We start from the raw sequence: 12,035 nt of genomic DNA on the forward strand, positions 1-12,035 counted from the left end.
AGCGGAATTGGCGCGCAGAAAAAAAACTGAAAACGGGAGCCCAACGAACACAATTTGGACTTGCAGTCCTCTTCGTTCGTATGTCAAAGTTTGTAAGTAGAGGAGCGTCTATACTGCTTACATTTTTATTGGTCAGACTTAATAGTTCATAACAAGAATTGCAATTGAGTAATGTAGTTTTGATTTGTCTTTTGTTGTGCGTACTGCCTGGAATCACGGCAGCTCATGGCACAGTTGGGCTGTTGGCTTCGCCTCGTCCTTTCCCCATAATGCCTAGTGGTTCTCCATGTGTTTCTGGCTCGGTGTTGCTTGGCCTTCCATGCAGGGCAGCTCACTGCGCCGTCACAGATGGGGGGCAGGGGCCTTTGCAGACAGGCTGGGGCTTCACAGCAGTGTCTGCTTCTATTCATCTGTCTCCTCTAATGCTCAGTGACTTCACATCCAAAGCCTGACATGAGCAGTCAGCCCTGGCTGGGATCAGCGTGGCTACATGTGGGCTGCGTGTGTTTTCTAAGCATTGTCCTTTATTTAAATACAGCTAATGATTTATGATGGGGCTAGTTAATATCTAACGACTTTATAATGGGCGATCCAGTGTTTCCCGGATTCACTGGATGCTGTCACATGTGAACCGGTGGATAGTGAGAATTTCGCATCCCAGCTTTGAAATGCAGCACGTAATTTTTAATAAATGATTTGGTGGTTACTTAAACTATTTTTCAGAGGTTCTTTCCCGGGGTTCGGAGGGGAGGGTAGGGGGACCTCAGCAGAGGGAACTCTGCGCTGTGCGCCTGTCGGTTCGGCAGGAAGGCTCCTCGGAGCTTCCAGTTCCTCTTTCTCCCCTCGCCGGTTGGCAGAATGCTGGCTCTCTGTCGCCAGGCCCAGGCAGAAAGGAACCACGCCGGTTCCCCTATTCACGGAGCCCCCGCATGGGGTGGCCAAGAGCGGACAAAAAGGGGGGCGCCGCCGACGGTGGGCGGGCTCATTAGCCAGTTCGCTCGCGTACGGCCCACAGGCATAAACGAGTGGGAATGGCCTGGCGCTGTGGCAACCTAACCGGCTGCGTCGGCTAAAAGAACGTGTGCTAGCTGCGCCCGTAGACGTGGGAGCGGCCCCTGGAAACTGGCTGTGCAGCCCTTTCACTGACGATCGCCGGCCTGCTGCCAGCGGCGTGCTGCCTGTGCCGGACTACAATCGTAGCGGTTCTGCCTCGCATTCATTGCATTTTCTCCACTTCATGTGTCAGGCTTTTCTTCATCAGGGGTTAAGGGGGCCTTGGGCATCCATATTGTGAAGTTTTCTGGTTAAATAGGCCTTTAACAAGGCAGTGTATGCGTCGATGCACACTGGAGATGGGGCCTGTGAAGTTTGGTTATATAACGCAGTGATTCACTGGTGGCACGCTGCAGTGGGCCATTTCCCGCCGCAGTGCCATTGTGTGGCCGTGTTTGCAAATGCAGGGGTGTGAGCGGTATGGAGATGTGCTTTAACACTTGCCTTCCTTTTGCTGACAGAACAATGTCTCGGCGTGTCGGGAGAAGCAGGAGGTGGAGGCAGCGAAGGGGGTGGCGGAGAGCCGTGCGGAGAGGCTCAGCCTGGAGACTGAGAGGCTTCGCCGGAGGGTCCAGGAGCTGGAGAATGAGGTGGCCAAGCTGAACCGCATCATCGACGAGTCCAAGCTGCAGGAAGGCAGGCTTACTGATCACATGCGCCACCTAGAGGTGAGCTGCCGGCTCGCGCGGGCATGCGATCACCCAGCCATGCAATGACACCTCAATTAAAAAGAGTGACGACGACAAATTCCGTTAGAGGTGGTGGGAAGTGGCCTCGCACTTAATCTCACATGTCCAACCAGAAAGAGAACAGTCTCCTGGGAGATTCCCTGGCTGAGGTGCGGGAACAAGAGGAGGCGATGTCGCGAGCAAACAGAGCCCTGACCACCCGCCTGGAGGACGTGCAGGTATGGATTTTCCACGCAGCGCCAGGGAAACTCCACCCTCCTTCTGGAAGCTTCTGCTTTAGGAATGTAGCTGTCACATGCTTCAGGCCATAGTTTCACTTCAGCCCACATAACAGTATTGGCTTGTTTATCATTCTGTGACATTAGTCACTTTACTGTTATGTATTCATTTTTTGTTCATACAGCTGTGGTTCTCAAACTTTTGGGTCAAAGATCCACATCTGACTTTCTGTTCTAAGCCAGAGGTCTGGAACAATTATCAGTAACAGAACAGCATTCCATGAATTTTAATGAATTGACGGTAACCTTCGATATAGACAAATATAACACAATTCGCAGCATTTCAGCACTCGCTGATTATTGGTGGCGGGGGGTTTGGACTGCAGCCCAGATGTTGGGAACCCCTGACACTCACTGCGATACGGGCTGTGAGAGTGGTGCAGTGGGTGGCACTGCGACCTCACGCTGCAAGGCTTTAGGGTTCCCTTCACGCCCCGCACTGCGCATCCCTCACTGTATCGTGCCGCCAGGCATGTGATTCGCTTAAATGGCGTCTCTAAATAGTACGTAGTGTTCTGGCCTAAAATATAAATATGAACAGTGGTAGGTAGGTTATAAAAAAAAAAAGGAAATGATCATAAATAGCTTCTAACTTCTAGCTTTACAGTCGCCCATGAAGCCTGAAGCCAAGCATCTCACAAAGCACCGCTGTTTCCCACAGTGTGTTATGCAGGCATGTGTGATGAATGATGTTTGGCCACTTATGACTGAGTGTTCCGAAAGAATGAGGCAAAGTGAAAACAAATGGGGTTAAAGGAGGAACTTGAATATAAATCCAGCGCGACAAATGTTCTCTGTGGATAAAAACTTATTAAATGTATGTGTTTGCATTCATGCCTTTACAAGTATCACTTTCGGGTGGAAATGCTCCTGACATCTTCCTGCATGGTGTATCGGGTGAAATTGAACATGGAACGTTTCATAATGAAGTTCAGTCGTAATTGGCTTTTTAGCGTGCACTCCAGCCTCATTCGTGACGGTCTCCTTTACGGGAGCTCTCGGCGTGAGAGGCATGCCTGATGAAGCTTATCCTTGACGCTGCGGTTGAGGATGATCCATTGTTCTCGCTGACGTCCGACTGGGCCACGACCATTACCTGTGCTGCAGAGAAACCTGACCAAACTGAACCAAGAGCACAAAGACCTGAATGAGAAGCTGAAGGAAGAAAGGATTCAGAAGGAACAGTTCAAGAGGACCAAGGATGAGATAGAGGACGAAAGGAGGCTGCTGGACAGGACTGTGGAGAAGCTGCAGAAGAGGTAGCGCTGCGGGGGGAGGACCTCACTGATCTGAGATCTGTTATGTGCATGCAGGGAAATGTCACTCCTAAGAGAGGCTGCCAGATGTTTTATTGCTCCCCCCCCCAGATGTGCGACATGGTGGAGGCCTCGCAGATCTCTACCCAAGACCTTCAGGTACAGATCGACGAGTACAAAGAGAAGAATCGCAGAGAACTCGCGGAACTGCAAAGGCAGCTGCAGGAGAGGGGTGTGGAGCTGGAGAATTCCCGGACGGCGACGCGGAAGCTGCAGGAAGAGGTATGGAGTGGGGGGGGGGGGGGGGGTCGCCGGACAAACAGGACCACCGGGAAGATCTTCCTTTGTCCACAGAGGTGCCCTTTCCTGCTCCACACATCCAGCTGGACAGTCGGGTCATGGCTCTGTTATGCCTATCTGCCGGGTTACAAAAGCTCGTCAAAATCAAAAAGAAGGCTTATCTGGGGTGATTTATGTTGGCTATTCTATGAGTTCTGTGGGCAGACCGAAGCGGAGCGAAAGGTCAGAGGTGCAGTTGGACGGAATAGGGCTGCATGTTTCATCAGTGACACGCCAAACGTGACCCCCCCCCACCAGCACCGGGGAGCGAGCCGGGCGGCTTCACAGTGGGTGTGGGCCGAGAGCCTTTCACGATAAGCACCGTAGGAGTGCTCTGCTGGCAAAGGGGAACAGATTCTCCTCGCGGTAATTCATCTTTGTCTCTGGTCATTTAGCAGTTGGAGTGGTGTGGGCCTTCATGTGGTGTGACTGCCCAGGAATGTCCTTCACTTACCATGGCAACGGCCACTCCCGTCGTTACAAACGTGGTGTTTAGCCGCTGGCTCATGTAGGAATCCTGGGAATGTTTTTTTTTTTTGTGGTAGGGAATAGTCAATAAGTACAGTTTGTCTTAAAAAATGTGGGGTGTGGAAACTGATTCTGGTAATATTTCCTCCACTAACATTCCTCTAAACTCCACGCCCTCTTATCAAGTAGGAAAAAAGGGCTGATTTGTAGAGGTTGTACCACGGCTGTATTGAGTCGGTTGTCCACTTTAACTTGAACATGCTGACGTTCGTTGATAAGTGTTGCAGGTGTTTCTGTGTTTGTGCGGGAATGATGCATAGTTATGTGAGACGTAGAGGTACTGATGTGTTGTTCTTGCCGCGTTTAGTCTCTGCTCCCAGATGTACGTCGTCGTCCCAGCTTTGGGCAGCGCTGTAGATTCTGCAACATTAGACCCTGTAGAGGCTGGAGGCGAAGGTCTTGTATGTAGCTGGTGGACGGGGTCTAAATGACCCACAGTCGGTGCAGAACCCAACAGTCTTCTGTCTCATGTTACTGTCATGGTTAAGCTCCAGTCTGGAATGTTCAGACATCCTCCAGTCATCCTCGTTGCTGTGGAAATTAGTTCTCAGACATTTTAAATATCCTTTGTGATGCAACTTGTTTACTTTCTAGTGAGAAATTCCCTGCCTCTTTCCCCAAGAAATTACGTGGAACTGAAAGGACAGGGACTGTATGCTGTGCTGGTTGAATGCCCCAGCTTGGCAGGATGTGACCCTTGTTTTATGGGCTGATCCAGGTGTCTCACCTTGAGGAGGACCTGAAACAATGCAAGAAGGAGCGAGATGAGGCAGTTCTGAGGGAGAAGAAGCTGGAACTCAAGGTCTTTGACCTGGAGGTGGAGCTGGAGAACGTGTCGCACTCCAAACAAGATCGGCCCCGCTACAGCAAAATAACGGAGGTATTGCCTGTGGAGATGATTTAACATTTGAATTTCTTTTAAGAGTCTGTTTAAAAGTGTCAGTGACAGGTTTGGGGTAACTGCTCTGAACCCCCCTGCAGGATCTCCTTCCTCTTCTTTGTTAATCCTTCAAAGTCCTCGTCCTTTAGCTTAGTGTTTCTCAAACTGTTCCCCGGGGACCCCTGCCCAAACAGCCACGTTTTTGCTCTAAGCAAAAATGAGGACTGTCTGGCACAGGACTGGGAGGGAGCAAAAACATGGACCGTCTGGGGGGGGTTAGGAAACACTGCTTTAGTGTGTGAGGAAGGGCTAAGGGCTTGCTGGGTCTTACTGAGGAGCCGGACCACACGATGCCGACAGCCGCACTGATGCCAAAACACGGTGAAAGGAAAGTGTCCACAAATGTTTATAGGGACCCAGTGCTGACAACCTGAAAAGGTCCATAGAGAATGTAATGCTGTGACTCCCGCTGAGACTCCAGGCAGAAGTATAAGAGGGAGACTCGCTGTCCTGCAGGAGGTGATGCCTTGATAAAACTCAGTCCCTGTCATATCCCTTTTTAATATTTACAAATGCACTCTTGTTTGTTTGAAGATGGCTGGGTCTGAGGTGGAAGGGGATCGTTATGATGACAAGCGACCTTGATCATCTTTCTCTCTCCAGGACAGGATCACCCAGCTGGAAATGGACTTGGAGGAGGAACGTAACAACGGGGACCTGTTGATGGACCGGATAGAGCAGGGGCGAAAGCAGGCGAGTGGCACTGTCACCACCAAACCGCACAGCTGGGAGGGGGGAGGGATGGCGCCTTCCGTCATCGTCTCGCAGAAAGTCCTTGAGGTGACCGTCTCGTTTGGGCCACAGGAGGTCGGATCTCGCAGGTTTTCAAACCCCCCCCCCCCCCACTTCTTTGTGCCAAGATGTCTGTCGTCCGCAATGCTGACAGCTCAGAAGCCGGTCGAGCCCCAGAACTGTCAGACTTTCAGAACCCCCCCCCCCACCCCCACAGCAGCAAGAACTCAAAGATGATTTATGTTCTGGCGGGAGCAGTGCATTGTGGGATCGTAAAAGGATCTTGCATAATGGATTTTTGGCCAGTTGCCCTGTCGGTGTAATAGCGCCTTCCAATTTTCATGCATCAATTACAGAAGGATTTTTTTTTTTTTAAATGCCGTTTCAGCCAAAATACGCCGGCTGCCAAAGGCTGCCAGGTTTGCCGGCTTTGGAGTTTCACTGAGCTGTTACTGCATTGTGCAGCCAAATCAAGTCCATGCATTTAGCATTGAATGTTTTTCCCCTCTTTTATCTGTGGCCTCTTTCCTCTGGTTTTCCTCTTGATGGATATTTTTCCAGTATTTCTGATGTGTGACGTTCCCTGTTCTTCAGCTGTCAACGAGAGAATTATGCTGGTGCTGGAATGCTCTATGCCCTGCTGTATACTTGGGGTGAAACGTTACAGATGTAAAACTAGGCCGTTGGTGTGTGAACCAGGAGAGAGATTTGGGTGCTTTACAACTGGAGGTGAATATTTAACTCCCAGGGACCTCGCTCCTCATTGTGGGCTACGGGGTGACAGCGCTCCCGGGTGACCGCACGCTCCCCGCAGCCAGGCCTGCTACCTTCAGTCCGCCACGCGTTTCTCTGTTTCCTTCTCCACCGTCTCTGATCATGACACCTTTGCCACACATCTTTGTTTGGACATGTTTCCATTATCGAGGATGTGGTTGCGTCTGGCCAGACCTTATCAGAATCACTACAGCTAACCATCAAGGAGAAATGAGCAAAAGAGAATGAACATGGTTGGGGGTGTTGGGGGTGTTCCCGAACATAAAGATCTAGTCTTTACCTAGGACGTGAATGAGGTTTACTTAACCTTTTTTTTTTTACTTAATTCCAAAACTGGAAGATGGAATCTAAATGGTAAAGCAGTTACGGGTAGCTGGGGTGAGTTGCCAAGGCAACAGTGATGAAGGAGGCTGTTGAAGTATGTGATGGGGAGGGGGGTGGGTGATCTGGCTGTAGGCCCCTTGCAGCGAGCCTGGTGACAGGCACACCACCTGCGCCTCTCCTAGCACCAGGTGCTCCTTCCCTGTCTAAATGAGAATAAGCCCCCACCCGCCCTTCCCAAAGCTGATTAGTTTTGCTGTGTGATGCACTCTGCTGAATCAGCTCCCTTAAGCGCTTAGCTGAGCACACCAGTAATGCAGCCTGTGATTCATAAAGACAGGAGGGAACCCGCTGCTAATTGGAATAAAATATCACCTGTTCTGGGGTTTTACAAAAAAATAAGCAAGGCTTTATGTACCGATCTATTGTCTCTCTCTCTTCCCCCTCCAACCTGCATTTTCCCTGTTCCTCGCTCTGCATCAGTGCTATTGAATGTCATTAAAGAATGGTGTCTTTCAGTTCACTTTAAGTTCATCATCTTCTGTTCAGCAGGAGAGGATTGATCGCGATTTCCCCCCCCCCCCCCCCCCTTTCCCCAGTGTGCCCAAAGGGAATTTTTTAATCACTAGTTTATCGGGGGAAGCGGTTACCTTTGGGGAAACGTGACCCAACCAGCCGACGCAGGTGAAAGTTCTTTGCTCATTGGTGGCTTAATGCAAGATGTTGGCTGGATTGAGGGAAGTGAGTTGTGGCAGCAGCTAGCCTGGTAACACAGAAGGTTTGCGTTTGTTAGGTGTCCGACCAGCAGTAAATCTGTTTGGGAAGCAGTTCAACCAAAGTAAGTAATATCATTATGATTCATATATCTTAAAACTTGTAAAATACACACAGTTTATACATTTGTCAGATCTGCCTCAGTGACTCATCTCGCGGTAATGAAATAGGAATATTTCTATTGGCCCAGCATTCCAGTGTTATGAGTGACTTCTTCAGAGTAAAATGAAGCATCCAAATTAACGGTTCAAGGTATCAGACCTTCTGAATATCAGCCATGTTGGCACCAAAGTCGAGCCGCACGACACCACTGGTGACTGACGCTGGACCAGTACTTTCCCAACTCAGCTTTGGCACCTCGAACTTGAGAGCCCCCTGTGGTTGAGTTTGTTCGTGACTCCCCCCCCCCCCCTGTGTTTTGGTGACAGGTGGAGGAGATGAGGAATGAGCTTCTACAGGAAAGAGGCATGAGGCAGGACCTGGAGTGCGATAAGGTCGCTCTGGAGAGACAGGTAGACGGCCCCGTTCATCTCGCCCGCTGCCTGGGGACGCCCCTCTCAGCTGCTGCAGAAGTGCACTACATCTAAATCGGGGGCACCAGGCTGGCTCTCCTCCTCTGCCCCCCCCCCCTCTTTTTATTTTCCCGCTGATGCATCCCATCAGCCCCGTGTCCAGGTCCCTTATTTCCAACTCTCTGAATCATCAGAGTCTCAGTGCACTTCCCCCATCCTCCGCTGAATAAGTGCAGCGGGTCCTGGATCAGAGCATCGGCCATTACAGGCCATCATGTTGCGTTTGGACGTTCCTGCTCTCCCGTTATTTACAGGCATGCTGTGCTCAGGCCGCTGAGTGACTGCTCTCCGGCTAGGGGGGGCGCGCTATATAAACAGTCTATAGATAAGTCTGCTTCTGTAGACTTTTACAGCATAATAAAATGGTCAGTGGAAATGATTCCTGCTTCACATGAGAGCATCCCAGTAGGTTATAATCAGTTATGATGATACTGCTCATTATATCCTATTACTCAAAATGTTACCCATTAACATACTTGAATTTTTATGCTTTACCTTTGCACTGCCAGAACATTTTTCTAAAACAATTTCTCAGTTGGACGTAGTCGTAGCGTGTTATGCTGAGTTATAAAGGGTGTGTTTAAAGTACATGATGTTCTTGAACCTTCTAGAATAAGGATCTGAAGAGCAGAGTGACTCATCTGGAAGGTTCCCAGAAATCCAATAAGGAGAGTCTGGTCTCCCAACTAGAGGCCCGGATCCAGGAGCTGGAGGGGAGACTGGAAGGAGAAGAACGGTAATGGAGCACTACTGGGGGAACTGGTAACTCCTGGCACTTCAGGCCAGGTGGAGAGTCTTACTCACTTGAGCAGCATCGTAGCTCTTGGATAATGATGGTAGCCAGAACATCCAACCAAGTATTTGCCGTCGCATTTCATGGTCCAGCCGCTTGCGGTGCCTCGTGGGTCAGGTCACATTCATCAGAAGCTGGGCATAGCTTGGGTACTGGCAGCATGCCAGCCGCACGCTTAGAGATGGCCTGCCCGCATCTGGCTGACCCACAGCTGTGTTTACCAGGGATTGTGCCAACCTGCAATTGGTGAACCGCAAGCTGGAGAGAAAGGTGAAGGAGTTAATGATACAGGTGGATGATGAACATACTGCTCTGCAGGATCAGAAGGACCAGGTGAGATACAGTTAGGCAGATGCCCCCCCCCCTTCTCTGAAGGAAGTGCCAGAGTACCACTGTAAACACTGGGTAATGCTTTTAGGTTAGGAAGTACAACATAACCTGCTGTGGGCAGTGATATGAAGCAGTGTTTCCCAGCCCGGTCCTTGGGGACCCCCAGACGGTCCATGTTTTTGCTCCCTCCCAACTCCCATAGGGAGCAAAAACATGGACAGTCTGACGGGGTCCCTAAGGATTGGGTTGGAAAACACTGTTGTGAAAGGTTTGTGAACTTTCACGGGGTTCCTGCGCTCGGCATTGCTTTGATGTACTCATCCTTTCCCCCGATTTTCCCGAAGCTCAACCTCCGTCTGAAAGCTTTGAAAAGGCAGATGCACGAGGCTGAGGAGGAGATTGAACGTCAGGAGCACGGCAAGAAGAAACTCCAGCGGGAGCTGGAGGAACAGCTAGAAGCCAACGAGCAGCTCCAAGGCCAGATTTTGGCCCTGCGCAATGACATGAGGTGAGTGCTGAGGTTAGGCTAAATGGCGGGCGTGTGGGGAGTCCCTCCAACAAGCATGTCCATTCAGCTCCAGTGAATCATGCTCTCTGTAAAGGTCATTACTCTGAACTGTCCATTCTACGCGTTTAACTGCCCTTCAGGCGAAAGAACACAACGGCTCCGTCGCTGAAGGACCTCGACGACAACGATGATGATATGAGCACCGACGGGGAGATCTACTATAGATCAGCATCAGGGTACAAGCGGTCAAATCACGATTCCATCTCATAGCGCCCCCTGTCAGAAGGAGGTCCTAAGAGCGAGGCTGCTGGGGACGCAACCGATTCAGAGCTGAGAAGTCGAGCCAAAGCACCGCCTTCCTGTTCAGCCCCCAGACTGAGCTATCGAGGATGAAGCCCTTGTGTAACGCCTTGCTTTCCTCTCAACCTGGTTGCATTCTGCTCAAGCATCTTTGCCATTTCAGTGTCAGTGATGTGAATGGTCACACAGAGACCCACATTACTGTGGTGTCCTGGAGCAACTGGGAATCACAGTGCAGCTGAAATGGGCACATGTTAAGTTTATTTTATTTTTTTTCTTTAATTTTTTTTATGTTATGAAGGATATGCAAAATGAAGGTTTATGTTGGAAGGGAAGTGTGTGTGTGTGTGTTAGGGAGTTTATATATTGCCATATATAGTTTACATATTCTGTATATTTTTAAAAGACAGAGTGGTCTTAGTATGCAACAAAGTCATCTATATAAGACTTTTAAAATATTTTATATAACACCGGTATATAAATGTCTAATAAAAATAGGCATTGCTTTGTTAAATGTTGGATTTACGTCATGCCACTCAAATTGAGTATTTACATTTATTTTTAATGTTTTTAATTTTTCTACAACTTAATTTTAGTAGGCAAAATGCTTAACTCAGCTCACTATACGTTCCAAGATTTAAGTGTGTTAACTTTTAATAAATGTGGCTTTACAAAATCTCTTTTGTTGTTTGCCGCCAAAGGGAAGGTTTAACAGAAGACAGTGTTATTTCAGTGCTCTTAACATCTTAATCTGCTTTTTTTAATGACTTGGGCTGTTAGCAGTGAACATGCGTGACTGCGGAGTGGGGCGGGGCGTGGGCCGGCTCTTCACACGACATGTCGGGAGTCGCAAACTCTGAGGCTTCAGAGTGACTTGGTGCTTCATGAGTTGCACTGCATGATAAACGCCTGAACTGCCAACGATGCCGATTTTTAGAAGTAAATCCAATAGGCTGTTGGTGACACCAGTGACACCGGTGCATTGTGGGAAGGGCTCTATCTCACCACTACCTCTCCATGTACGTAGCTGTTCTGCTAAGACTTAAAAACAACCTTGTTCTGTTGCAATAAAGTTACTGTTGGCTAAAAGCCTCTTCTGGTTTTTTTCCCTCTTTGAGAGAATCTGTAGCAAATGTTGTTGTTTTCGTGCTTCTGCTTGCTGGCTGAGTTGGGTTGGCTCCCCTTTGCTCTGAGATGGCCATCTTTTTACCTCCTCCAAGCTGTGTCAACATCCTCTCTGGTATTTTATTCCCCTGAACGTAGCTCTCAGTGTCCTTGCACGCTGCCTGCTAAGCCCATGCGCTCGGACGTAGAGCAAACCTGGAGGAGCCAAATCGATGATCCTTGGGGCAGAACTCATGGAGTTGGAGAGGAAGTGGGGGTATTTTAAAGATGACCTCACCCTTTTAAGGAGTCCCGGTGCTGAATGCAGATGGAGGAATGAGACCCCAGCACCCCTTCCACTCCAAGGGGCCTGGCTCTATTGTTCCTGGTGGTGACCTACATTTCTTTTCAATTCAAAGAGCACAGACAATTTAACCTTTTAAACATGAAAGGAACCCCCCCCCAGACCCCCCACTTGTCATTTCACGATCTACATAGATTAAGGAAAGAGGTAACCATTTTTGGAATTTTTGTGTCCCATGCGTGGGAGAGAGCATAAGCGCAAGCACACCCCAGAGAATGAAGTCCTGCACGCAGAAAGGGCGGATGCAGCACCCCCGTAATAAATTACTGCAAAACAATGTTTTGCTTAAAGTTTTTTTTAATGTGAAATACATACCTGCAATACTCATGACATTTAAACTAAATTGTTGTGCAATACTTATTTAACGCTACATGTAACGA

General features: G+C 49.2%; 1 protein-coding gene across 1 annotated transcript in view; it reads left to right on the forward strand.

Annotated features, from left to right (window-relative positions):
- LOC125751566 (cingulin-like protein 1) overlaps positions 1 to 11,276 on the forward strand; it is a 28,090-nt gene extending 16,814 nt beyond the window's left edge. Inside the window, 11 exon segments of the mRNA XM_049030553.1 lie at positions 1,515 to 1,721; positions 1,856 to 1,960; positions 3,128 to 3,277; positions 3,385 to 3,558; positions 4,862 to 5,023; positions 5,687 to 5,776; positions 8,113 to 8,196; positions 8,868 to 8,992; positions 9,274 to 9,382; positions 9,724 to 9,887; positions 10,028 to 11,276. Of these exon segments, the coding sequence (XP_048886510.1) occupies positions 1,515 to 1,721; positions 1,856 to 1,960; positions 3,128 to 3,277; positions 3,385 to 3,558; positions 4,862 to 5,023; positions 5,687 to 5,776; positions 8,113 to 8,196; positions 8,868 to 8,992; positions 9,274 to 9,382; positions 9,724 to 9,887; positions 10,028 to 10,157 (1,500 nt within the window). The 3' untranslated portion in view covers positions 10,158 to 11,276.
- Positions 11,277 to 12,035: the final 759 nt, after the last annotated feature.

The sequence above is a fragment of the Brienomyrus brachyistius genome, chromosome 11 (genome assembly GCF_023856365.1).
Source record: "Brienomyrus brachyistius isolate T26 chromosome 11, BBRACH_0.4, whole genome shotgun sequence".
In the NCBI taxonomy this organism is placed as follows: Eukaryota; Metazoa; Chordata; class Actinopteri; order Osteoglossiformes; family Mormyridae; genus Brienomyrus; species Brienomyrus brachyistius.